The sequence below is a fragment of the Phyllostomus discolor genome, chromosome 1 (genome assembly GCF_004126475.2).
Source record: "Phyllostomus discolor isolate MPI-MPIP mPhyDis1 chromosome 1, mPhyDis1.pri.v3, whole genome shotgun sequence".
Classification (NCBI taxonomy): Eukaryota; Metazoa; Chordata; class Mammalia; order Chiroptera; family Phyllostomidae; genus Phyllostomus; species Phyllostomus discolor.
In genome coordinates, this window is record NC_040903.2 from 110057794 (window position 1) to 110084727 (window position 26934).

Genomic DNA, 26934 nt, shown 5'->3' on the forward strand with positions numbered 1-26934 from the left:
CAACTTCAGGAAGTCCAACTTTTGCATCATGGGGTGTCAGAGGAGAAGAGAAAGAACAAGAAATTAGAAATCTATTTGAAAAAATAACAAAAGAAAACTTCCCTAATTTGGTGATGGAGATAGACATGCAAGTCCAGGAAGCACAGAGAAGCCCAAACAAAATGGAGACAAAGAGGCCCAACCCAAGAGACTTCATAATTAAAATGCTAAATGTTAAAGATAAGAGAGAATCTTAAAAGCAGCAAGATAAAAGCAGTTAGTTACCTACAGCAGAATTCCCATGAGACTGTCAGCTGATTTCTCAAAAGAAACTTTGCAGGCTAGAAGGGATTGGCAACAAATATTCAATGTCATGAGAAGCAGGACCTGCAGCCAAGATTGCTTTACCCAGCAATACCCACCAAAAGATATCATTTAGAATTGTAGGGCAGATAAAGAGCTTCCCAGACAAGAAAAACTAAAGGAGTTCATCGTTACCAAACCATTATTTGAAATGTTAAAGGGACTTAGTTAAGAAAAAGAAGAAGATCAAAACTATGAACAATAAAATGGGGAAAATACATATCTATTAACAATTGAATCTAAAAAACAAACTAAGTAAGGAAGAAGCACAGAGGCAGAATCATGAATACAGAGAGCATTTTGATGTTTTCCAGATGGAAGTGTGATGTGGGGGAATGGGTAAAGCAGTAAGAAGATTAAGAAGTACAAATGGGTAGTTACAAGAATAGCTATGGGGATGTAAAGTACAGTATAGAAAATGGAGTAGTGAAAGAACCTCCACATGACCCATGGACATGAATAGTGGTGTGGGGATTGCCTGAGAGAGTGGGGAATGATGGGTGGAGGGAGGCCATGGTGGAAAAATTGGGACAACTGTAATAGCATAGTCAATAAAATATAATAAAAAATGATCTGAGCAAATAAAAGAGAAAAAGAATAACTTTAGCAGAATGTCAGAGGAAATAACCAGTACAAAATGTTTTTGAAACATATACTGTTTTTCTGTTCTGTTGCATCAAGTTTTCTAAAGTGTCATGAATATGGCATTGTAGTAATATGACATGGTACAATATCACCATACCCCTTATTTATTACTTCTTCATTTCACCAGATCAGATTCACTTGTCTTTTTTGTTATCATTTATTGAGCATTACATGATAGAGAAAGCTCTTCGCTAAGCACTCTAAAGTGTATTAAGATGAACAAGATACACTATTTGTTATCTGAAGAACTTGTGCTTGGAGGTTGGACTCAAGACATCCAATTTGGTACACAAGGGAAGGAATGTAAGCAGTAGGGGCAGTGGGATGGCTGGGTGGTGGTGAATATTGTCAGAGCTAGTCTGAAACTCTGACTTAGGACCTGGACAGTTCCCAGGCCCATGAGGGGCCTGGCTACTGGTCTGTGAAGGATGACACCTTCCACATCCTGTATTTGAGGTTTGGATGATGGTTGACAGTGAAGAAGCACTTTCTTACAGTGACCCCACATCATCTTGGAGACCCTTTGGGGGACGATACTTAGGACCACCTGATGAGAATTTGACCTGAAGATCTCTTGTTGCCCTTTATTATGTTGTATAGTCTTTGTGGCAGGTGTGTGCTTTCAGTGATTTTTGTGTTTGAAAGTGAAAATAACGTCTGATTTTCTTTTGGGTTAGTAAGTTCACTCATCCCTGATGTTATTCAATTTTTCCTGATTCTAAAATATGTAAGTAAATCTTTCTGAGAACTGGATTTTCTTGATGCTTTTATGTTTTTATCCACAGCATATCCCAGCCCCCTCATCCCTCACCTTACAGAGATGTAAGTTGCTTTACAATGTTTTCCAAACGTAAGCATTTTCTTGACTAGTGGCTGTACCCCAAAGAGCTGAGTACAGGGGTTTGTTCCTGACTGTGGAAAATCAGTCTACTTCTCAGCTGTAAGCTTCCACAAGTAGATTGAATAGGAGTGTTTATTATTTTAAAGTAATAGAACTCATATTTTTCACAAATATAACAACCAAATGGCACACTTAGATCCAACGAAACTATACTTTTTGAAGCAGTCACATTAAGTGGAGCTTTTTTGCATTTAAGCTGGTTTACCAACATAGGATGCCCATCTTGTGACTGAGTACTTCTGTTCATTGCATTTCTCCTACATTTTCAGTCCTTGTGATCTCCATTTAGCTTCTTCTCATCCTACCCTGAGCTCTTGACTGGTGCTTTGCCATTGTGACCTCAGAGGATCCTCAAGAAGGGACTTTCCAAGAACCCTTGGAAACTAAGAGATTCTGAAGCCTGGAACCAGAATGAGGCTCATTCTGAACCTCCAAGGAAGCAGTTAACTTGCAGCAGCGTGGAGGGTAAGGTTCCTTTCACCACAGCCTTTACTACATACTGCTGAAGGCACACTCATGTCATTTGCAGCTCCTCTCCATAACAGCTTCTTAAGGACCCTGGGGTGGTGTGGAGGTTCCTTTTAAAGTAATAGGGTTGATAGTGGATTGAAAAGCCACCCACCGTTCAAATCAAAAGCACCAGCCATTTCTCCACATGAGCACCCTGCAAGTCAGGGACCAGCTGTGCAGGTCATTTGTGAGATTGCAGAGTTGTGTATTTGTGTTGGGAGGGCCTGTCTGTACCAGGCTCTCCTGCCTTGCCTTATCCTACTGCTTCGAATGGGGAAGGCTGTAGAAAAGGGGTATTTTTGGCATTCCTCAGTGTTCTTTTGTATATCAGTTACAATATTACTTCAGTAGAAGTGTTTGGGGAAATAGTTACAACAAAGGCAATTCTGTTGGTAAACTGGGGTTTCTCCATATTGAAAGCAAAGGCTTCACCATTTTTTTCTCAGATGGAGGTTCCTGGTCTTCATGGCTTTTAAGTGACTTCCTTCTCTAGGAGAATTCAAGCTAGAGTTTGACATTATTGAATCTTACAGAAGGAAGAACCAGTGACTTTTCAGTAATAGGATCTAAAGAGGCATAAACTAGTGGAGGGAATGAATATTCAAACCCTGGCACCACTGAATTTAGAAAGGAAGAGGAATCAATGAAATTACGAGATTACAATTTGAAACAAATGATGTAATCTACCAAGACTTCAGGAAGTACATGTGAAGCACAACTGCAAAAATTGTTAAAATGATTAAATTTGGCAGGATATCCTTAACTTGAAGAGAAAAGGCAAAAAAAAAAAAAGAAAAAAACCCAACAACACAAAACTTATTTGGGAATTTATGGATGTAAGCAAATGATAAAAAAAAAACTTTCAGAGCTGAAAATTTTCTATCATGTGCTTGAAAATAAGCAGTTATAAGCCTGATTTGGGATGTAAATTCATGTTATGGATCTCCTCCTCCCTGATCATCAATGAAGAAAATGGATCATGAAAGGTCATGAATAACACACTGTCATGGAAATTTCAGAGTAATTAGTGGGCAGAGAAGGGGCAGGAACCACTACCCTGGCTGGATGCTTCCATGTGCCAGGTGGTAACAGGTTGTGCTGTTGAAACTGGAGGGAAAGGGACAAGGAAATGGGAATGAAGGCATTGGCATGGCTTTAGATGTATGGGTTTAAACTGGATTAACAGGAGGTAGGTTAAACCCAGTTGCATCTCTGTCTTTGTGGGTCTTTCATTCTCCCTCCCTCCTTTGTGTTAATCTCTGTGCATAGCCCCATTGTCAGGCAGCAATGTCATCCTTGTCTGCATTTTGTCCTTAGCCTTTGCCTGGTATAATCTCATCACTTACTGTAGTATCTTCACGTCCATCTACTTCTCTCAGCTACCTTCCCTTCCACCTGGATTATGGCCAGTGTTTTTCCTGATAACCTGTCCTCCAGTCTTATTCTCCTTTGGTTCATTTTTTTCCCCACATGCAGCCATGGTAGTTTTTCTTAAGTGTATTTGATAATGTCACTTCACCCCTGGTGCCCTTGAGATGAAATCCCAAATTAAATGAACCCTTTCTTACCACTTCCTCTCTAATATGTTCTACAGTGTGTCTTAAAGTTTGCTTCTCTGTTTCTTTCTCATTCTGTCTCTCAGCTTTGTATCTTTGACATACTGGTTCATCTGCCATAAATACCCATCCTCACCTCTTTACCTTGGCTAAGTAACCTGTTCTTAAGTCACTCTCACTTTCTCCTTGCTTTTTCTATAGCATGTATCCCTAGTAACACTTGTTTGTGCCAGCTTACTAGTCTGCTCCACACCACACCCGACTTGAAACAATGGAGGGTCACAGGGTCAAGCACCACTGTATTTCCTGCACAGAATGCCTGTGTGAGTTGATTCACAATAAAAATTTGTTGACAGTTGAATTAAGTAATGATAAGGAACAGAAATGTCTTTCTTCTGGTTTAAATGTGTCACACTTTTTAGTTGTGTTCAAATATAGATTTGATCAGTGAAAGACCTAGTTACTTCTGGTATAAAAATATCAGCCATCCAAGGGGTGTTTTCGTATTTCATTGATAGTGCTAATTTGTGCCTCTCAGGAGAAGCTGGTTGCTAGGAGGTTCTTTCTCTTTGAATTATTTTATATTTGAATTAATGATTGATAGTTGACAATTTTCTCTTTTCCTTTCCTTAAGTTGTTGAGAAGAGGTACTTCAGTTGATCATTCTTTTATGTTATTCCCATTATTCAGCTTGTTTGTTAATTATTGTTGAGCATTTGAAGTTTGTACATATGGTCCTTGTCCTGGGGTGGTACTGACTCCCTCCCAAGTTGGAGGGCCAACTTAGCTTTTATATGAGGTGCATGAATCCCACTGACTTCAACATATGTTGTCCTTGGCTGTCAAAGGACCCCATCAAGCCATCAGAATGTTACTATCATCCTTATTTTATTGAAGTAACATGATTTTCTCAATTGGCCATACAGAAACCAGAATTCAGTCTTTTAGCTTTTAATTCTACATTTTTTGTCTTGTTTTATGCTTAATAATCTGATGATAGGCCAAACCAAGTGTTGTGTAATTAATTTATCTGATGCATAGTTTTTCTGTTCTCCTTTTTTTAAAATTTAAACTTGTTACATCACCTTCAAACTTTTTTCAGTGGACATCTTTCTAAAAGCAAACACCAGCAGTCAAAATTTCAGTTGTTGAAACATCTTTGAGTGACTTGTTTCCTCTACGTTTACAGGAAAAATACAGCTTCTGGTTCTGGCACTTGAAACCTTCCACAGTTTGACCTGAATCTACAGTTTCTGCTTTTTTTTTCTTTCTCTTTTTTTGCGTTTGGCTTTTCTTCCTGAGCTATCTATGTGTTGGTTCAGTTCTTTGCTAGCATGTAGAATACATTTGAATGTATTGATTGGCCTTTATGCAGTCAGTACATGTTTGGGGGGAACACACATTCAACCAATAGTTACTGGGTACATTACAGGCATGTACTAAGGGTGGGAGTGGAAAATGGTAAGTGAGTGACTTAGATAAGTAAGGAGTTCTTCCAGGGACCATCAGCCTCAGCCTGGACTTGAGGTGGAAGCAGGAATGACCAATTGAGCCAACCTAGAGAAGGTTGTTCCTGCCAGAGGGAAGGGTCTAGTCAAGCCCATGAAAAACTGAAAGAATGTTGTGTGGTGGAGCACAAAGCAGAGAGAAGTGGGAAACAAGGCCAACCAGCTGTGCACAGGAGTAAGGACTAAACATTTAAGCCACTGAGAGTCTGTTTCCAATACTAGGGATAGAATGATATAGTCTTGGATGTGTCAACTTGTACCCGTGCTTCCATTGCATCTAATGTGGAAGTGAGTGCGGACTAGCACTGATCTTGTTGCTCTTACTCTCTCTCCTCTCCCCTAACCCTATGCGACCCAGATAGACTGACTATTCATAACTTTTTACATGTCCTTACTTGCCTGACCTCCAGTGGATGTAGTAGTAGTGAGCAAAATGCTTACAAGGAGGCAATGTTAAAATGAAAGAGATCAGCCTGTAATTGTGAGCTGTACTAGACAGAGTGATAAACTTCAAACTTTCAAACACTCAGACTGATAATTCTATGAGCAGGGACTTTGCTTGTCATATGGCACAGGTTCTGACACAGAGTAGGTGTGATGCCAAATAAGGACGTATATGCATGTGAATGATTGTATGTGTGTGTGAGCGCATGCATGCGTTCGTGTGGAATATGTATATATATACAAATGTACAACATAGTGATTAGACATTTGTATAGTTTACCAAGTGATTCTAGTACCCAACTGACACCATACATAGTTATTACAAGTTAACTGCAATATTATTGACTATATTCCCTATGCTGTACTTTATGTTCCCCTATTTTCTAACTGCCAATTAGTACTTCACAGTCCCCTCCCCCATTTCACCCAGTCCACCAACGCCCCCTCTCATCTGGCAACTATCAGTTTGTTCTCTGTGTCTGTGAGTCTGCTTCTATTTTGTTTTTTAGATTTATATATATATATATATAATTCATATATGCACATATGAAATCATGTATATATAATTTGTATATGAAGTTTATTTTGTTTTTTAGATTATATATAATTTATATATATATAAAATCATGTGGTATTTTTCTTTCTCTGACTTATTTCATTTAGCATAATACCCTTTCAGGGATATACCATTTAATATCCATGTTGTTTTAAATGGTTAAGATTTCATCCTTTTTTACAGCTGAGTAATATTCCATTGTATACATCAGAGTGTCTTCTTTATCCATTCATCTTTTGATTGGAGCACTTAATCCCTTTGCATTTAAAGTAATTATCAATAAGTATGTACTTACTGCCATTTTATTGTTTTCTGATTTTTTTTTAGTTCCTCTCTGTTCATTATTTTTTTTTTTTTTGCTTTCTTTTCTGTATGTTGTGATTTTCTGTAGTGTTGTATTTGGATTCCCTTGTCTTTATTTCTTGCATGTTTCTTGTTCATTTTTGGATCGTGGTTACCATGTACTGCTTATGTAACAAGTTGAGTTTATGGCAGTCTGTTTTAAGTTGATGGTGACTTAACTTTGAATACATTATAGAACCACTACCATTTTTACTCACCCTCTCCACTTTTTTAATCATCATTATTTACTTCTTTGCTTGTGTGTTCATATGTAACCCTTAATTTACTGTTGTATTTACATATGATCTTCCTACTTTTGCCTTCTAACCTATGTACTAGCTTCAGTGTTGGTCATTCCACAGCTTTTATAATGTGTTTGCCTTTGTCAGTGAGAATATTTTTCTTTGCATTATTTTCTTATTTATATTTTTTATCCCCCCCCCCTTTTTTTAAAGAAGACCCCTTAACATTTCTTGTAATTTGGTTTGGTAGTGGTGAATCTTTCAGCGTATTTTTTTTTTTTTTAAGCCTGGATAGCTCTTTATCTGTCCTCTGATTCTAAGTGATAGTTTTGCTGGGTAGAGTAATCTTGGTTGTAGGTCCTTCTTTATCATATTTTTGAATATTTTGTGCCATTCCTTTCTGACCTGAAATATTTCTGTTGAGAAATCAGCTGACAGTCTTCTGGGAGCTGCCTTATAGGTAGGTAACTACTTTTCTCTTACTACTTTTAAGATTTTCTTTTTCTTTAATCTTTGGCATTTTAATTATGATGGGTCTTAATGGGGCCTCTTTGGGTTCATGTTGCTTGTGATTCTGTACTTCCTGGACCTGTGTGTGTGTTTTTTATGACAGGTTAGGGAAATTTTCAGTCATTATTTTTTCAAATGCTTTTCAATCCCTAACTCTCTCTTCTCCTTCTGGTAACTTCATGATGCAGGTGTTGTTACATTTGATGTTGTCCCAGAGGTCCCTTAAACTATCCTTATTATCTTTTTATTCTTTTTATTTTTGCTGTTCTGATTAGGTGTTTTTTGCTACCATATCTTTCAAATGACTTTTTTGATGTTCTGCTTCATGTAATCTGCCATTGATTCCATATTCTAACATATTCTTCATTTCAGTTATTGTATTCTTTATTTCTGACTGGTTCTTTTTTATTTTCTATTTCCATTTTTATGTCTCTATCTCTTTGTTGAAGTTCTCACTAAGTTTATTGAATGCCCTTATAATCAGTATTTTGAATTTTGGGTCTAGTAGATTGGTTATGTACATTTTGCTTAGTTTTTTCCTGAAATTTTATTCCCCTATTTAATTTGGGACATGTGTCCTTGCTTCCTTATTTTGGCTGCCTCCCTGTTTTTGTTTCTATGTATCAGGTAGAGGTGCTATGTCCCTTGGTCTTGGCATTGTGGACTTATGTAGTAGATGTCCTATAGAACCCTGTGGTGCAGTCTCCCTGGTCCCTGAACTGAGTATTCGTGATATGTTTTTTGTGGGGGTTAAGTGAGCCCTCCTATTGCAGTTAAACCTGGATTGCTGTTGGCATATCAGTGGGTAAGATTGACCCTCAGGCTCATTGGTGTATGGACTAACCATGACTGCAGTGGAGGAGCTGTTGTTCAGCAGCAGACCCCATTGAGGGTCAGGGCCCTGGTGCTGAGTCCACTCTATGGGTATGCCATTTATGGAGCTAATTGGATAGTGTTCTGGTGTTGTGTGAAGCTGGCCACCAGGTATGTTGGTTCTGGGGCTCTTGGGAGAAACTCGGGTGCAGGCCAAGGTCACCTCTGCATGTGCCAGCCCTGGGCCACCTTCTAAGAGCTACAATGTGATCCATAGATGGTTGCCATCTGTGCTGGATTTGGAGGTCCCTAGAAGAAGCTGTACTATGAACTGAGGCTGGCTGTCACTCTCTCTGGGCTTGGGGCTGCTCAGCTAAAGCTACAGGGCATGCCAAGACTGGCTACTGCTTATTTGGGGTTTGTGGACCTTTGAGAGTTTTTATGAAAGTCCACAGCATGCACCAGGTTGGCTGCTTCTATGGATTAACCTCTGAAAGAGGTCCAGGTGGTCTTTGGACTGGGTATGGTGGAGTCTCATAATTACTAGGGTGGGACAAGAGCAGAGGTAGCTAGCCACATTGGGCCACACTGATGGAGACTCAGATTTAGCATCTGCCTGTATCTACATCTCCTGGGGGAAGAATTGAACAAAGGAGCAATGGTGCCTGCCAGAACTTTAGTCCCAGAGAGAGCTGCCCCTCCAGCCCTTGCCAAATAATTCAGTTCCTCCCTGCATTTCCTGGTGCTTTTTGAGTTTCTGCCCCTTTTCTTAACTCTAGGACTAGTGTTTGTGAATGAATGAGCCTGTGTTTGTGCTGCTTAGGAAAACTCCTGAGTCTACAGCAGACCTTTATATCCAAATGGAGTGCTCACTGATATTCACAGCTAGCTGTTGTAGGGGCTCCTCTTCCTAACACTGGTACTCTGGGTTGGAGTGCCTGATGTGGGGCTGGGGCCTGTCACTCCTCAGGGGGACCCTCACAGCTGAGATATTCCTCCTAGTTCTTTTTTGTTGTTGTTCTTTATCCTTACCTGAGGACATGCTTATTGATTTTAGAGAGAGAAGAAGGGAGGGGGAGAAAGAGGGGGAGAAATATTGATGTGAGAGAAGCATTGATCTGGTTGCCTCTCGTAGGTGCCCTGACCAGGGACTGAATTCACAACTAAGCATGTGTCCTGACCAAGTTTATGGGATAAAGCTCCAACCAGCTGAGCCACACCAGCCAGAACATTCCTTCCAATTGTTAACCACCACACCTGGGTGTGGGACCAGCCTGTTCAGCATCTCCCCTCCTACCAGCCCTGATGTGAGTTCCTCATATCCTTAGTTGTAGGACTTCTGTTCAGTAGTCTTCAGGTGGTTCTAAGGGTGGTTGCTGTATAATTTAGTTGTAATTTTGATGTGATTGCTGGGGGTGCAGGAGGTAAACACAGCGTTCACCTTCTTTGCCATCTGTTTTTTTTTTATTTCTAGAATACACATCTTTTTAAATGTTTGTGTGTACCTATATTTATGCATATTTGAACACACAATGACTTTTTCCCAAAATTCCCTTTTCTTTTTTACGATATGTCTTTATTTATGTTTATTTTATTATTATTTTAAAAATATTATTTATTTATTTATTTTTAAAAGTAGGGAAGGGAAGAAGAAGAGAGAAACATCAATGTGTGGTTGTCTCTCACACACTCCCTACTGGGGTCCTGGCCCTTCAACCCAGGTATGTGCATTGACTAGGAATAGAACCAGTACCCTTTGGTTCGCAGGCTAGTACTTGGTCCACTGAGCCACACCAGCTAGGACTTATCTGTTTAATTAGCATATAAACTTGTGCACATAATCATTTTATGGTCTCTATCCTGTTTTTTAAATTATCCCAAGTTCTTGAAGGCCTAATCTTGCTATTTGTTATGTCTTCTGACTTTGACTTGTAATGGATTGTTTTCTTCTATTTTTGGATAGTAAGCCTGTCTTTAGAGGGCAGAACTGCTGAGGTTCTAGGTGGCAGTCTTCTTCAGAATGATGTATAGTCCTTCTTTCATATCTGTGTGTTCCATATGGGTGGGTTCCATGTCTGCAGTTTCAGTCAACTGCAGAGTAAAATATTATAAAATTTTTATGTCATTGGTCAAAGATACTATGTGGTTAGGCCTATAGTGGTGGCATCTGAACTGAAAACATACAGACTTTTTTTTCCTTGTCATTATTCCCTAAACAGTATGGGATGTGGATAGCTTATATTCAGACACTTTACCATTTTATACAAGGGACTTGAGCATCCAAGGATTTTGTGCCCAGGGTGTCTTGGAACCATCTTCCATGGATACTGAGGGAAGACTATAATATATAGTTGGTTCTGTCAGGCACCCTGTGATATCATTGGCATGTGACTAACTTGGTATAAATTTCTTGTCTAAGAATTTCTTGAACTACATCTATAGAGTAGAATAGAACTCCCAAGACCACATTAGAGTTAACAGACAAATTGATGGTTACCAACTATTGGGGGTTTGGGAAACATTCCACTGTTCAGGCTCAGCCTCTTTTTCATCTAGGTAACTTTTTTTCTAGTTCACTTTTTGTTGAAATTATAGTCCTTCGAGGGTCCCAAATGTATGTAAAAGCATCAGTTTTACCTTCTGTCCACTTTAAGGGTATATTTCCTGTCCCGCAGGGCATTAAAATATAGTGACTTCCAAGACACTTTTAAGTAGGAGTTTAGAATTAGTAATCATGCCAGGGTTGATAGGTGTAAACCAGATGTGTGGTCACCTTGGTTGAAACCCAAGTTCCAGCTCACAATGCTGTCTAGCCCCTGCTGGTTCTCTTTGGTTAGAGCCTCAGGTCATTTTCCTTACTTACTTGGCTCACTCTTGGAAGTACTTAAAAGGATGTCTTACATTTTCTCTTATGTTTCTAAGTGCCTATGGAGTGAGAGCTTTTAGATTTTTTAGTCTGATATATTGGCAGAACAATCTATCTTTAGTCTTAACATTAGGACCTTTCTCTGTCCTATTTGGTTCATCTTAAGGTAGAGTATTAGAAAAAGACAGTGGAGAGACTGGAGAGAGGGGCTAGGGAGGGAAAGAGGAACAGACAGATAGGGAGAGAGAAAAAGTAAGTGAAAGAGGGACAAAGAGACAGGTTGGAAAGATAGAGATGGAGAAGCAGATAAATCGATGGATAGAAAGAGCATGTGAATGAGAGTCACATGTGTGCAGAGACATGCATACAGACACACATACATCAGACACACAGGACACCTGGAGGCCTAGCTCACATAGATGTGTGGACCCAGAGACATGCACTCACAAAGCCACACACATGGATCACCTTTAGGGAACATAGGCAGCTGAAAGAGACAAAGGAAAAGTAACCAAATCCAAATGTGTTAGAATAATTGTGAGGAATAAACTTGAAATCGACAGGAGTAGAAAAGATGGCTTTAGGATGAGCTAGAATTGCAGTACCAGCATTTGGTGTCATAGCTGCAGTGGCTATACAAATAGGATGCTGATGTAGGCTATGAGACTTGGGGCTTTCTGGAGGCAACCTCGTGGAGCAAACTACTGGGGTCAATCTCTTGACTTTGGTCTCATTGGCACTAATGAATGGAGATAATCAGTGATTTTCACATGGCGGAACAACAGTAACTTAAAAAAGTAAACCTATCTCATTTAAAATGAATAGGCTTTATTTGATTTTATTATTGCCTTGCATATCATAACCAGATTTAGAAATGTGATTACCTGAAATTGAAATTAAAAGTTTGAGACTCTGATCACGTCAAATATTTGTTTAAAGACACAGATCAACCTTGGGCCTTGAAATACAGAAAAAGGAGGTAGAAGGTGGGAAGTTTTCTGTTGTATGCAAATTGCTCTTTGTCTCCCTTCTATCTATATTATACCAACCACACTTTAGGTCTTCCTGCACCTTTCTGTTTTCCTTTGTACTAGTTTCACAACCAAAATGACTACAGCTTATCCTAAGCATTACATTATTGCATGGATTGTTTATAAAATTGATGCTGGTTTAGAGACTTCTGGCCAAGATGGAGGCATAGGTAGATAAACCTTGACTCCTTACACAACCAAAAGAAGAACAACAAGTTTAAAAAACAAAATCAACCAGAACTGCCAGAAAATTGAACTGTATGAAAGCCTGACACCAAGGAGTTAAAGAAGAAACATTCATTTAGAATGGTAGGAGGGGTGGAGTTGAGCAGCTGGAGTAGAGAGGACTCATGGCAAAGCGGAGGATGGAGGACTCACACAGCCAAGATAGCAGCTGGTGGACCAGGCGAGGCGCTGGCTGACAGAGTGGGAAGTCTCACGTTTGCATGTGGATAAGCCAGGAGGAACAAGTGGGCAGCGACATAGACCGTACAACCCAGGGTTCCAGTTCAGGGAAATAAAGCCTCAAAACCCCTGTGGGAAAAACCTCTGGGGGTTGCAGTGGCAGGAGGAACTCGCAGCCTCACAGGAGAGTTCATTGGAGAGCCCCACAGGGTCCTAGAAAATACATAAAACCACCCACTGGGACTCAGCACCAGAAGGGCCTGATTTGCTGATGGGTAGCGGTGGAAGTGACTGAAATCTCACTGAGAGCTGAGCAAATGGCATTGTTCCCTCTTAGGCCCCTCCCCTATATAGAGGGTCAATGCAGAGACATGGGTGGCCCTGCCCTGGCAACTGCCTATAGCTCTGCACCTTACTATGTATCAGGTGTACCAAGACAAAAAATTACAGCTCCCCCCAAAATAAAATAAAATAAAATAAAATAAAAACTAAGCAATAAAGAGATACCCTCTCAGATACAGAGTTCAAAACCCTGGTAATCAGGATGATCACAGAAATGGTTGAGTATGGTCGCAAAATAGAGGACACAGTGAAGGCTATGCAAAGTGAAATAAAGGAAAACATACAGGGAACCAACAGTGACAGGAAGCAAACCGGGACTCAATCAATGGTTTGGGCCAGAAGGAAGAAATAAACATTCACCTACAAACTGAATGAAGAAACAAGTATTCCAAAACATGAGGAGAGGCTTATGAACCTCTGGGACAACTTTAAATGTTCCAACATCCAAATCATAAGGGTGCCAGGAGAAGAGGAAGAGCAAGAAACTGAAAACTTATTTGAACAAATAATGAAGGAGAACTTCCCTAGTTTCAGGAAGTCCAGGCAGCTCAAAGAGTCCCAAAGAAGTTGGGACTCTCCCTAACTTCTCCCAGAAAAGCACACAATAAGGCACATCATAATTCCATTATCCAAGAGGAAAGATAAGGAGAAAATCTTGAAAGCAGCAAGAGAAAAGGAGACAGTTACCTACAAAGGAGTTCCCATAAGACCATCAGCTGATTTATCAAAAGGAACCTTGCAGGCAAGAAGGGGCTGGAAAGAAGTATTCAAAGTCATTAAAGACAAGGACCTACATCCAAGATTACTCTGTCCAGCAAAGCTATCATTTAGAATGGAAGGGCAGATAAAGTGCTTCCCAAGTGAGGTAAATTTAAAGGGGTTCATCATCACCAAGCCCTTATTATATGAAATGTTAAAGAGACTTAGGTAAGAAAAAGAAGATCAATACTATGAACAGTAAAATGACAGCAAACTCACAATTATTAACAACCACACCTAAAACAAAAACAAAAACAAACTAAGCAAACAACTAGTACAAGAACAGAACCACAGAAATGGAGATCACATGGAGGGCTGAAGGCTCTCAGCAAGGAGGGAGGAGAATGAGGGAAAAGGTACAGGGAATAAGAACCATAAATGGTAGGTACAAAATGGACAGGTGGAGGTTAAGAATAGTATGTGAAATGGAAAAGTCAAAGAACTTACATGTATGACCCATGGACATGAAATAGATTGGGGAATGCTGGTGGGAGGAGGGGTAAAGGGCAAAGGGGAATAAAAGATAATAAAAATGGGACAACTGTGATAGCATAATCAATAAAATATATTAAACCACCACCACAACAGCAAAACCTTATGCTTGCTTAAAAGCCAAAATGAGCAATTGTAGATCGCTGATACTGAAACATCTTTGAAAGGACTGAAGACAATTTGTTTATCTGGCCTGGGAGAATACTGCTAAATTACACCTACTACAAACATGCTGGTTGATTTTATTTTTCAGTTTTGCCACATTCACTTACTAGGTTTAGTAGATTTTTGGTGGAGTGTATGTATACTATCATCTGCAAACAATGACAGTTTTGCTTCCTTTTTCCAATTTGTATGCCTTTTATTTCCTTTTCTTGTCTGATAGCTGTGGCTAGGACTTCCAATACTATGTTGAATAGAAGTGGTGAAAGTGGACATCTTGTCTTGTTCCTGATCTTAGTCAGAAAGCTCTAAGTTTTTGCCCATTGAGTATGAAGTTGGCTGTAGGTCTCTCGTATATGGCCTTTATTATGTTGAGGAATGCTCTGACTATTCCCACTGTGCTGGGTGTTGTTATCATAAATTAGTGCTGTACCTCATCTCATGCTTTTTCTGAATCTCTTCACATAATCATGTGATTTCTACCTTTGCTTTTGTTTATGTGATGTATTACATTTGTTGATTTGCGAATATTATACCATTCTTGCACCCCTGGGATGAATCCCACTTGGTCATGGTGTCTGATCTTTTTAATGTATTGCTGGATGCAGTTTGCCAATATTTTGTTGACAATTTCAGTGTCCAGGTTCATCAGCAATATTGGCCTTAGTTTTCTTCCTTTGTTATGTCTTTATCTGGTTTTGGGATTAGGTGTTGATGGCTTCATGAAAAGAGTTTGGGAATCTTCTGTCTTCTTGGATTTTTTGGAATAGTCTGTGAAGGATAGGTGTTAGCTCATCCTTAAATACTTAATAGAATTCTCCTGTGAAACTGTCTGGTCCAGGGCTTTTGTGTATTGGGAAATTTTTGATTATTGCTTCAATTTCGTCAGCTGTTACTGGTCTGTTCAGGCTGTCTACTGCTGCTTCATTCAGTTTTGGAAGATTATATTTTTCTAGAAATTTGTCGATTTCAAATATCTTGGTATATAGTTCTGTGTAGTAATTTCTTATAGTCCTTTGCATCTCTGCGGTATCAGTTGTAATCTCTTCTCTTTCATTTGTGATTGTGTTTATTTGGGTCCTCTCTCTTTTTTTTATTGATGAGTCTACTTAAAGGCTTGATTTTGTTTATCTTTTCAAAGAATGAGCTCCTGGATTTATTGATCCTTAAACTTGTGCTTTTAGTTTCTATGTCATTTAATTCTGCTCTGATCTTGGTTATTTCCTTCCTCTGCTTGCTCTGGACTGTCCTTGTTGTTCTTCGAGTTCTTGTAGGTGTAGGGCTAGGTTGTTTATTTGGAATGTTTCTATCTTTTGTAGGCCTATATCACTATGAACTTCCCTTTCAGGACTGCCTTTGCTGTGTCCCATAAGTTTTGGATTGTTGTGAGTTCATTGTCCTTTGCTTCCAGAAACTTTTTGATTTCTTCCTTGATCTCATTATTACCCCATTCATTGTTTAATAGCATGCTATTCAATCTCCATGAGTTTGAGTGTTTTGAGTTCTTTCCTTGAAGTTGGTTTCTAGTTTCAGTCCCTTGTGTTCAGAGAAAATGTTTGATATGATCTCAGTTTTCTTGAATTTGCTGAGGTTTATTTTGTGTCCTGTCATGTGGTCTATCTTTGAAAATGTTGCATGTGCATTTGAAAAGAGTGTGTATTTTGCTTCTTTGGGATGAAAGGCTCTCTATATATCAATAAGTCCATTTAATCTAGGACATTGTTCAGTGCTGCAATACCTTTGCTGATTCGTTGTTTGGAAGTTCTGTTCATTTTTGACAGTGGGTGTTAAAATCCCCTACTATAATAGTGTTGCTGTCGATATCTTTCTTGAAGTCCTCCAAGATTTTCTTTATATATTTGGGTGTTTGTATGTTGGGTGCATATGTATTTACAATGTTTATGTCTTCTTGATAGATTCTTCCCTTGAGTATTATGAAGTGACCTTCTGTGTGTCTTCTTATTTTCCTCTCTTTGAAGTCTGGTTTGTCTGATATGAGTATTGCTACCCTGGCTGTTTTTCCCTGTCCATTTGCTTTGAATATTTTTCCAACCCTTCACTTTCAGTCTGTGTAGGTCTTTTCTAATGTGGGTCTCTTGTAGGTAGCATATGTGTGTGTCATGCTTTCTTATCCATTCAACTATTCTATGTCTTCTGATTGGAACATTTAATCTATTTACATTTAAGGTTATTATTGATAGGTACTTATTCATTATCACTTTTTTGTACCTGTGTTCCTCTCTCTCTCTTTTTTTTTTCCTTCTTCTTAAAGCAGTCCCTTTAGCATCTCGTACAGAGCTGGTTTGGATTCTTTGAGGCTTCTTTTGTCTGGGAAACTCCTTATTTGGCCTTCCATTTTAATTGAGAGCCTTACTTGATAGAGTAGTCTTAGTTGTAGGCCTTTGGTTTTCATTACTTGGAATATTCCTTGCCATTGTCTTCTGGCTTAGACAGTTTCCATTGAGAAGTCAGCTGCTAGTCTTCTTGGGGCTCCCTTGTATGTACTTCCTGTTTCTCCCTTGCTGCCTTTAAGATTTTCTCTTTGTCTTGGAATTTTGCCATTTTAATTATGATGTATCTTAAAGTGGGCCTCTTTGAGTTTCTCTTGTTTGGGACTATCTGTGTTTCCTGGATTTGTGTGACTTTTTCTTTCATAACATTAGAGAAGTTTTCCATCATTTCTTGTTCAAACAGGTAGCTCTTCTTCTTCTCCTTCTAGTATCCCTATTATACCAGCATTATCACATTTCATGTTGTGCTGCTGTTTCCTTAACACCTCCTGTTCTTCGTGAGTCTCTTATCCTTTTCTTGCCCCTTCTTGGTGTTTTCGTCTATGTTGTCCTCCAACTCGCTGATTTGATTCTCTGCTTTATTGATCCTGCTTTTGATTCCTTCTACTATGTTCTTCAATTCAGAAATTGTATTCTTCATTTATTTTTGCCCTTGTAGATAGTCTATTTCCTTTTTCTTGTTGATGTAGTTTGCAGTGAGTTCATTGTATTTTTCCTGTAGTTTTTGGTAATTTAGTATGAGCCCATTGAGCTCCCTAATAACCATTGCTTTGAACTCAATATCTGATAGTTGACTTGTTTCTATTGCACTTAGCATTTTTTCTTAGGCTTCCTCCCTTCTTTTCATTTGGGGATTGTTTCTTTGTCTTCCCAATGTTTGTGAGACTCTTCTTGTTAGTCTCATCTTCTTAAATTTATCTGTTCTGACTCCCTGGGTTTATGGTAGGAGACCTGGGAGATTCAGTGGTGCAATCTCCTTGATCTCCTGAAGTTGCTGCTTTTGGGCTGTCGTTTATGTTGGCTCTCTGGATGTATTTTGGTTTTGATTGTAGTTGGGTGTTTCTTTGGTGGGTCCTTCCCTTTAGCTTGTTAACTGAGGGTCACTCTGCCCACCACATCTTGTATGCTGTTGTATGTGTACAGAAAGGTTGTGTTGAAACTGGTTCTTCTATCTGTCCGTGGTTTTGAAGTTTCTCTCTTGCTGTTGTTCAGTTGTTTGTTGTGCATAATTTCTCCACTATCTTGTTGTAATTCCAGATTGGTCCTGGGTGGAGGTTAGTTCAGCTTCCACTCACTTCTTCACCTTCTTCCATTACTATCTGTTGGTGGTTCCTTTGTTGGTGGGTTCTCTCTTACAGCAGGTATAGTGATGTTCACAGCTCCCACCTACCCTTTTATGTGATCAGTTGGAGGGGGAAGGCAAAGTGGTTTAAGGCAGTGGGAGTATATTCTATGGGGTTTAAAGTATTAACTTGTAGAGAAGACATGGTAGATCCTTCAGATATGTATAGTGGTAACCGTGATATTTCACCCAACTAGCCACGTTTTAGAAAGTCTGAAGAAAGATAAGACTGTTGTTAGAGGGGAGGAGGATTTTGAGACAGCTCCAGAAAACAGTGAGTTTGTGGGAGGTCACATTATAAGATATAGTAAATGATAGAAAATAGGTGTGGTGTGCGAGAGAATAGAGTTGACCACAACAATCATTAATTTATGGGACACAGTGAAATGGGCTAAGATCTGAATGCTATTATTTTCTATTGTATGGAACAACAATTATTTTCAATAGTACTGGAATGACAGTCATATGACAATGTATGTGATCTGAGTAACAAGAATAGTAAGTGCACTACCTAGAGTCGTGTGCTATTGGATCACAAGTGAAGTGATAGAAGGAAAATTAAAAATACACTATGAGAGAGAGACCAGGAAAACCAGTCAAACAACGTAATAAACCAACAATATGGAAACTAAACAGAAAGAAGAGAAAAAAAAAATACTAATAAAAGAAGTTAAATATTGAAAAAATAATACAAATAAAGAGTAACTTGCAAGTTCTCTGGAATAGCAAAGTGAAATTTGTCTCAGTTCCTCAGTTGTTGTGATGATCTCTCTGTGGTTCTGACTCTGGTCCTTTTACAGCTCCAGGTCTTATTGTCTCACTTGTGGTGGGTTCTGGGGGTGGAGGAAGGAAGGGAGGGAGGAAGGAAGGAAAGAAAAAGGAAGGGAGGGAGGAAGGAAGGAAAGAAAAAAAGAAAAGAAGAAAGAAAGGAAGGAAAAGGAAAAAAAGAAAAGAAGCCCTGTACTGGTTTTAAATTGGCCAAGAGAGTTCTGCTGGTCTTCCTGGCTGCAGCAGTCTGAGGGACGTTGGGTTTTCACTTTTCTTCCTTCCTGTGGTTTTGCTGGGATGGGGGCCAGGTCTGCACTGCACTTTTCACAGTTGCCCAGCCTGTAGCCCAGTTCCTCAGTTTGCTACAGGGCTTCCAGTGCCCCCATGAGCCAGGCCTATGCCTTCAGTCCACCAGTTGTGCTGTCCTTGTGGTATACCATCTAGGGGCAACTTACATACCACCTTCTGGCTCTTCGCTGTCCTAGATGCTAGGGACTTACAGAGTCTCTTCAGGGTAGTTTGGCTCCCCTACTGAGTTAAGTCTTTTAGTTACTGCTAATTCTGTGGGGTGCACCTCCTTCTTCCTCTTAGCAAGCTAGACTGGACCCGCAGTGGCTGCAGACGCTGGTGTGGGCCCACCTCATTGTAGTCGGTGGGTGTGGATGCAGGCTGCTAGGGTTGCGGTAGTGAGTGCATGGGTGCACAGCCTCCACTAATGTGCCATTGGGGGTTGGGGGTGCAGCGGCAGTGGTGACTGGACAGGGCGCATGCCTCCAGGGAGGCGGTGGTGGGTGTGCTCAGCTGGGGTGGCAGTCGTAGGCATGCAGCCTCAGCTTCAGAGGAGGTGGGGGCTGGTGTGAAGCTGCGGGGGACAGCTAGGCTGGTGGGCGCCTCTTGGGTGGTGGTGGTGGGCGTGTGCTGCCAGGGCAGTGGTCCTGGATTTGCAGCTTCTACAGCTGTGGTGCAGCCGTGGGGTGGCAGTGTCAGATGCTCACTGCTGGGGATGTGGGTGTGGGCTGGCATCTTCTGCTGGGTGGGCGAGTGCAGCTGTGAGGCTGTGGCAGGGTGTGCACCTGGGGAGGTGGGGGGCACCTTGGGAGAACTCCCTAAACAGCCAGGAGAGCCTCCCCCCCTTTTTGTTTTCCAAACTTTCAGGTTGTCGCTTCAAACAAGTGCTGGGCCTCTCTCACAGCCCAACTTTACAACCAGAGTGGAGACTATCCAGGTCAGGGTCCCTCACGACCCAACTCTCCTCCCTTCTCCAGGCATCAACTGGCTCCCCAGTTTCTCTGGTAATGACCCAGCTGGTATCCACAGTCTCAGTGGGTACACACTGCCCCTGTGTTTGCCATTTCTTCTTTATTCTCCCCAGCGACTCTAAGCAGCCAGGTCCAACCTGGTGCTGTTTAAACCTTCCTGTTTGGCAGGGGAGGAAGCCATTGACCTGGATCTCTTCCAGGAATCCTGTGTCAGGCCCAGCAGGTGCTAGGCCTGGTGTTGCAGCCACCCTGGTCCCTGTGCTGGTCCCATGGACCTTATTGTCCCAAAGCAATCTCCTTACTGTCTGATTTTTTAATGTCCTCTACAATTTTTGGCCTCTAACCTTCATATATGCTGGAATACTGTTGTCTGTTCAGTCTGTTCCTGAGAAGATGGGCTGGGTGTTCTACCTGTGCGTAGGGGGATGTGGACTCCACTCCCACCTATGTGGCCACCATCTTCTGATTGCCACACTTTCAATTTAGAACATAAGTTTGATCTTTTTTTTCCTTTAGCCTCAGTATATGGAACTCAACAGCACCTGCACCCAGAAGAAGCTCAGTGATTGATTGCTGAATGCATGTATGAAAGCCATTGCAGGGTGAACTGGCTTTGCCAAACCCCCAAGTATTCATACTCATGTTATCTAATAAAATGCTAATTTACCCCATCATATTTTAATTTTGAAGGCAAATATGAAATAGAAATAACATGATGCATTTTAAGTCATCTAATACATGTTTTGTCTCACCGTTAATTGACTATAGCCATTTAGAAATCAAGAGCACATTTGTAAGAGCATGAAATAGTTCATGTTGATAATAGGAAGGTAAAGTACTACCTCTAAGTGATCTTTTTTATTTTAAATCCTCACCCAAGTATATATTTATTGATTTATAGAGAAGGGGGTTGGAAGAGAGTAACATCAATCAGTTGCCTTCTGTATGTATCCCAACCAGGAATTGAAACTGCAACCTAACCTAGGTTCAAACCTTTTGGTGTAAGGAATGATGCTCCAATCAACTGGACTACCTAGCCAGGGCACCAGAGTGATCTTTTGACATCACGGGATTAAATATAAGCATGGCATGTAGTGGAGACTCAGTGTATGTTTGTTCAATTTAACTGAATACATTGAATAGTCTTGCCAGGAAAATTAAAAAACAACCCCCCCGCCCCGCCCTTGGGGGACTGTTGTGACTCTGGGAAAGAGTCCAATGCTTTGCTTAAGCTATTTTGTTTTAAGTATACCCACTGTTCTCTATCCCATAGGATTTGGTAAGCTATTTTGTTCTTTATTATTCACTAACTGGTCCTGTGCTCTGATGGTATCAAGTACTTCATCTGGTCTCACTGACTAAATTATAAGGTTGTGTAGAATGAACTGTATTTCACCCTTTGTGCCCCTGTCAGCAGTTGACCAGATGCTGACCTTCCTTGCTGCAGAGCTGTTGGCCCCTGTGTAGTGTAGTGTCACTACTAAACTCATCTTTGCAAGTCTTTTTTTGGGGATAGAAATACTGCAGTGGGGCTTCATTCTTTTCAGTAAGGGCAGTGGTCTCTGCTAAAATGACACCTAAATGCATCCAGCCAAGTAAATATTGGGTTGGCCAAAATGTTTGTTTGTTTTGGTAGATGGCTCTAGTAGCTCTTAGTTGTCTTTAATTTCATTTGAAACAATTTTCTTAAAGATTGAATTGTGACAGCTGTCATATCAGCATGCATTTTAAAAATGATCAAAACTGGTAAATTTTTGTGTAGCCATTTTAATACTGAAGATGGAAGATAATATGCAACATTTTCAGCATTTTGTGCTTTAGTAGTTCAAGAAAGGTAAAAACACAACTGAAACACACAACAAAAGATTTGTGCAGTGCATGGAAAAGGTGTTGTGACTGATCAGACATGTCAAAAGTGGTTTGCGAAGTTTCATGCTGGAGATTTCTCACTGGACAGTGATCCACAATCTGTAGACCATTTGAAGTTGGTAGTGATCAATTTGAGACATTAATTGAGAATGGTCACTGTTCTGCCACATGGGGGATAGCTGAAATACTCAAAATATCCAAGTCAATAATTTTTTGGTGAAGATGAAAAATGTGTCAAAAATGTGTGTAAAATATTTTACTGAAAAAACTAAACAGACTTTTAGGGTAACCCAGTATTTAAGTCTTACAAGTTATTTTTCTGGATAAGTTAGTATATCAGGTGTTCAAGAGCTTGCTGGGGGTGGGTGAGAAAAGTCAAAGCTGTACGTGCTCTGCAAAGGCAGGTCTGAGAGGAGGGGTGGAGTTGTGTGAATTTCCCAGAGGGGCTTGGGGGACTGTTGTGGAATATTTAACATGGTAGCAGTTTGAAGGAGGTTTATGTTAACAATTAGTGTTTAAATTGTGATGTTAAAATATGTAGAATACTGTTAGAACTGACTTTAGCAGAGTGGTTAGCATTCTTTAGCCATGAAGTTCATTTCATCTGTGATTTCTAATTTTAAGCTTAATATTTCATGAATTTCTTCCTTTTTAATTCTTGCCAATCAGGAACATCACTGAACCAGTGTGAGACCACTGCACTCTTCCAGTTGTGTCCTGTAGTCTATTGCATTTGGGGCATCATTTTTCCTGACTCTTCAGTGTGGGGATTTTTTCTCTATAGCTAATGTAGCTGTTTGGTCACACTTGACTTCATACTTTAAGCTTGATATGGCAGATTTATTTTCTTTGGCTTGTGAGAATACCTTTTTCCATTTTTTTGTTTCTGGAAAAAATGGAGTTCCCTTGCCAAAGCACATTTTGTAATTAACATATTTCTTCTCAACATCTGGGGTTGCTCTCTTAAACTTGATTTGTAGGAAACATCTGGCAATTCTTCATACCTTTGTTATGAAGGATTTTTAAATCAGTACTAGATCAGCTGGGTTCTTCAGTTCAGCCGCCTTCATATGTAGGGTTGCTCAGAGAAATCTGTCCTTTAGACATGCCTTGTACAAAGTTAAAATTAGCCCATTGGCTTGCCCCTGGTATAGAGTTTTATTACTTTATACTCTGTAGTTTTGAAATATAAATCTGGGTTAGGATTAAAAAAAATACAAACCAGCTTGTTATTGAATGTTTTTTTTTTAAGAAATGTCCTGGCAGCTCCTGAATTTTGCCCCCTAACCTGTATAGCCATCTGGGCAAGCTTACAAATAAAGATATGCTGATAAGCTTAATTTTCCTCAGCATTGCTGCATACTCTTACGTCCGGAAGCAGGGATTTCCTTGATTTTTCTTTGTGTGGAAACTTCCTGGTAATCTCGTTAAAGATCTAAATTCCAAAATTTAAATTCCATAACCTTCCTAAGGTTATGTGAACCCAGCTGAGGGGCATCTCGATTTTCTTCTGTATCAGCCTTCTCATTCTTCTTATCTCAGTCTCCAGTCCTTCAAGGGCATTTGTGATCTGAGGGAAGGTCCGGCCTAGTAGGCATTATGGGAGAAGCTCTGGACTGTGGAACTTGAGCTAGAGACCAGAGTTCTGATCCCATTCTGTTATTAGCCAGCTAGATACCTGTCAGCCTCCCTCACCTCATCTGTGAGTATCATGTCAAACTCTGATCTTGAAGCATCCTCTGATCTTTTCATGACTTGCTCTGTGGCTGTGAACTGAGTAGAGATGACAGCTGGCCAGTCAGCCACTCAGGAAACCACCAGTGACACAGTGAGCATTAGGATCAGACCTATAGTTATAACTTGATCATAAAGGTAAATGCAAATCTTCATGTCACCCTTGATAGAGTGTGAAACGTGATTCCTGCTACTGGGTTCTGGACAGAAGAACAAGCAGTATCTTACCTTTTCCCCATGGCCCTGTTTAGACCAGGAAGCGTGTGCAGTAGAAACATGGCACCTGCTGGAAGTATGAAGACTCCTCCACTGAGTGTCCTCTGGGCCAATCACTTTTCCTTGTGAGTTCTTACAGCAGGTGGACAGTATTGGTGGCTGTGTGTGCATCTTCCTGACTTCTGGGAGAGGGTCCGACAGTAACAACAAGAGACCTCTGGAGTGTCATCTGGGAGTACCAGCATGTGCTAGAGAAATAGCAGTCTAGCCACCTAGAGCATAATAAGAGCAGAAATCATTTTTCACAAGTTGTTTTTAAAAATAAATGTTTTAAATTATGAAAGATGAAAAAGCTAACCAATAAAAATATGCTTAATGCAGAAAACTTAGAAAACACAGAAAAGCAAAAAAAAATGCAGTTGTTAAAGGTAACCAAACATTAGTGTACATTCTTTTAATATATTTTCTATGCCTATGCATATTTTTACCTTAGAATGATGTTCTGCTGCTTTCTTTACCTAATGACATGTTTTCTATTTCCATGTAAATAAAACATTTTTCATGTGATTTTTAAATGGTGGCATAGCTACTTACTATAACAAATATCTCTTTATTAGAAGCCCTCAGAGTTTGTAAAGTCCCCCATTCTTAGCAATTTCTAGGACTTGTGAAAAGTATAGCACAAAATCCTAGTTTCTAGGGAGTTCAGGGATTGTCCCTCAGGTCTTTCTTGAATTTAAAAGCAGGTCTCAATTCCCAAAGAAATAACCCCCCTGTATTATTTTGGCTACACACAGAAAAGCAACTGATCTAGTAAATGAGTGTGAATTGGGTATGAAGGAAACAAAGTAAGAATTTGGGGTGCTGACACCGTCTGAGGCTAGTGGAGTGAGTTCTTGATATTCCCCACCCTCCTGCCCCACTGCAGGGAGCACTGCACGCACATTGGATTCATTGGTGCTTTTCTATGAGAATGATGGGTTAAGACTTTTGGAAGTTAACTACATCCATCATGGTTAGAATTACATAAATGCTTTCATTTTTTATGTGCCCAAATCCTCCTCCTGCAAAAAAACATAACTTAGAAGTACATTTATTATTTAATTCTTTTATTACAAAATCCTTGTTGAGCAGGAAACCTCCTTAATAGACTTATTTTCATTGGGAAATTTCTGGCCTAACCTTACCTAGTTCAAATTGAGGCAAGTATGAAAAATTTCCTTTTTTGCTTATCTTTCTCCTTCCTTAAAAACACAATGCCTTTAGCTCTGAGACTGTACTATACTATATATAGTTTTAATAGTTGTCACAGAAGAAGTACCAGATAATTGAAATCTCATGTAAGATTTAATAGCTGTATCTTTAATCAAGCACCCAGTAGGAGGCCAGGAGCTATAGTATAGTCAGGCATTGGCTGATGTAGGAAAAATTGCCCTACTGCAAAGGCTTGTTGAGGATAAGTCTCTGTGGATAAGTGTTTAGGTGTTGCCTCTGGTATATATATGACCATTCTTGTTTTCATTTCCTTGGGTGTTTCTATACAAAGTTATTGAAATAATTGAACTCAAAATAGTTTTTATTCTGATGCTGGAAGCTGACGTTAAGATCATTCTGACCTTTCAGTAATTTTGGTCTGTCTTCCCTCCCCTATTTTCTTTTTCTTTTTTTTTTTGGTTTTCTGACTGATTCTTTCCCTTATGGAATCATTTTTTTTTTTTAACTGGAGAAACTCTTCTATTATGAAATTCTCAATTGTTATATAACTTACTGACAAGCCTCTAGAGGCCCTTGGAAATTGTTCTAAGGCAGCATTATAAAACCAAGTGCCCATAGGGGTAGGAATGTCCAAAAGTGAAGAGCAGCACCCAGTGAGTGTCAGGGAAATGAGAGAGGTGATCACTGGGGACTGGAACCTCAGGGCCCAGCTGCAGGGTTTGGCAGTATTCCAGTAGATTGTGACCCACACTCCAGATGATCTAATTTCTTAGGAAAAGCTGGAAATAAGGAATTTTTTCTTTGTGGTATATGTTTTAAGTGTAAAAATTATTACACACTGCCTCCAATGGGAAAAAGAGCAACATATGGATCAAACAAAACACATCCATGTCCCAGATTGTGCCCACAAATGGTCAATTTGCAGCCTTTGCGCTAAAGGATAAGTTTTGCTTTTTCAGAAAATAACATTCTTAATGAAGCAGAGTGTAGGAGTACTAATGCAGCTGAAGGATGGGATTTTTTTTAAAGCACCTTAAAGAAATACCACTCGCTTAACTTTAGAGTTTTGATGAGTTGGTTGTAGCACAGAACTCTTTAATTGCATGTTATAACTTTGTCCTGCCATTTTGTAGTATCCCGTGTGCACAGCAGACTTTAAAAAGAAAATGGAGTTTTAGTGTAATAGATTTCTAGCCAAATGTCTTAATTTTAGTGTATAACTTTCTCAAATTTCTAAATAACAGCATTCTCAGCTGAACCTGAGAAGACTCTATAAACACAATAACTGTTGGATTTTACCATAATATTTGAATGTATTAACAATTTAAGGTAAAAAAATTAAAAATTAATCTCAGCTTCCCTTAGTTATCAGATGGATGTTCATGTATTTTCTTTTTCTTTTTTAAAGATTTGAACATGGAATTCAATCCTTCAGACCATCCTCGGGCCAGCACAATATTCCTCAGTAAATCTCAGACGGACGGTAGGTTACAAATTTAAGTTTGTTTTTGTTTTGTTTTGCATTTTAAAAAAAAGAAGGCCCATGTTGGTAACTAGCCAAGTCTAGAAACTAGATGTGATTCTCAAGATAAAAATAGAATCCCCTGAAATGACCCACAGATACATTGTTTGGTGGTTCTCTTGGGGTTTCTGTCTTTTGTATTGTTATATTTTTAGACTTTTCTTTTAGAGCAACTATCTTCATTTTTGCCAATGAGCTATCGTGTGTTCTATATCAGTAATTTCTATCCTGAGAGTCAGAAATTTTTCTTTAAGAATTGATATGTGCATAAATTCTCTAAAGATCAGAAGTA

General features: G+C 39.7%; 1 protein-coding gene across 3 annotated transcripts in view; it reads left to right on the forward strand.

Annotated features, from left to right (window-relative positions):
• The window catches only part of LOC114491709 (cyclin-Y), a 260899-nt gene that overhangs the window by 138919 nt on the left and 95046 nt on the right, over window positions 1-26934 (forward strand). For 2 of the 3 annotated variants that reach the window (XM_028505935.2, XM_028505936.2), the window contains exon 2: window positions 26529-26603. The exons of the other annotated variant lie outside the window; for it this stretch is intronic. In XM_028505935.2, the coding sequence (XP_028361736.1) occupies window positions 26529-26603 (75 nt within the window). The remainder of the gene's footprint in view (window positions 1-26528; window positions 26604-26934) is intronic. 3 annotated transcript variants of the gene reach the window in all.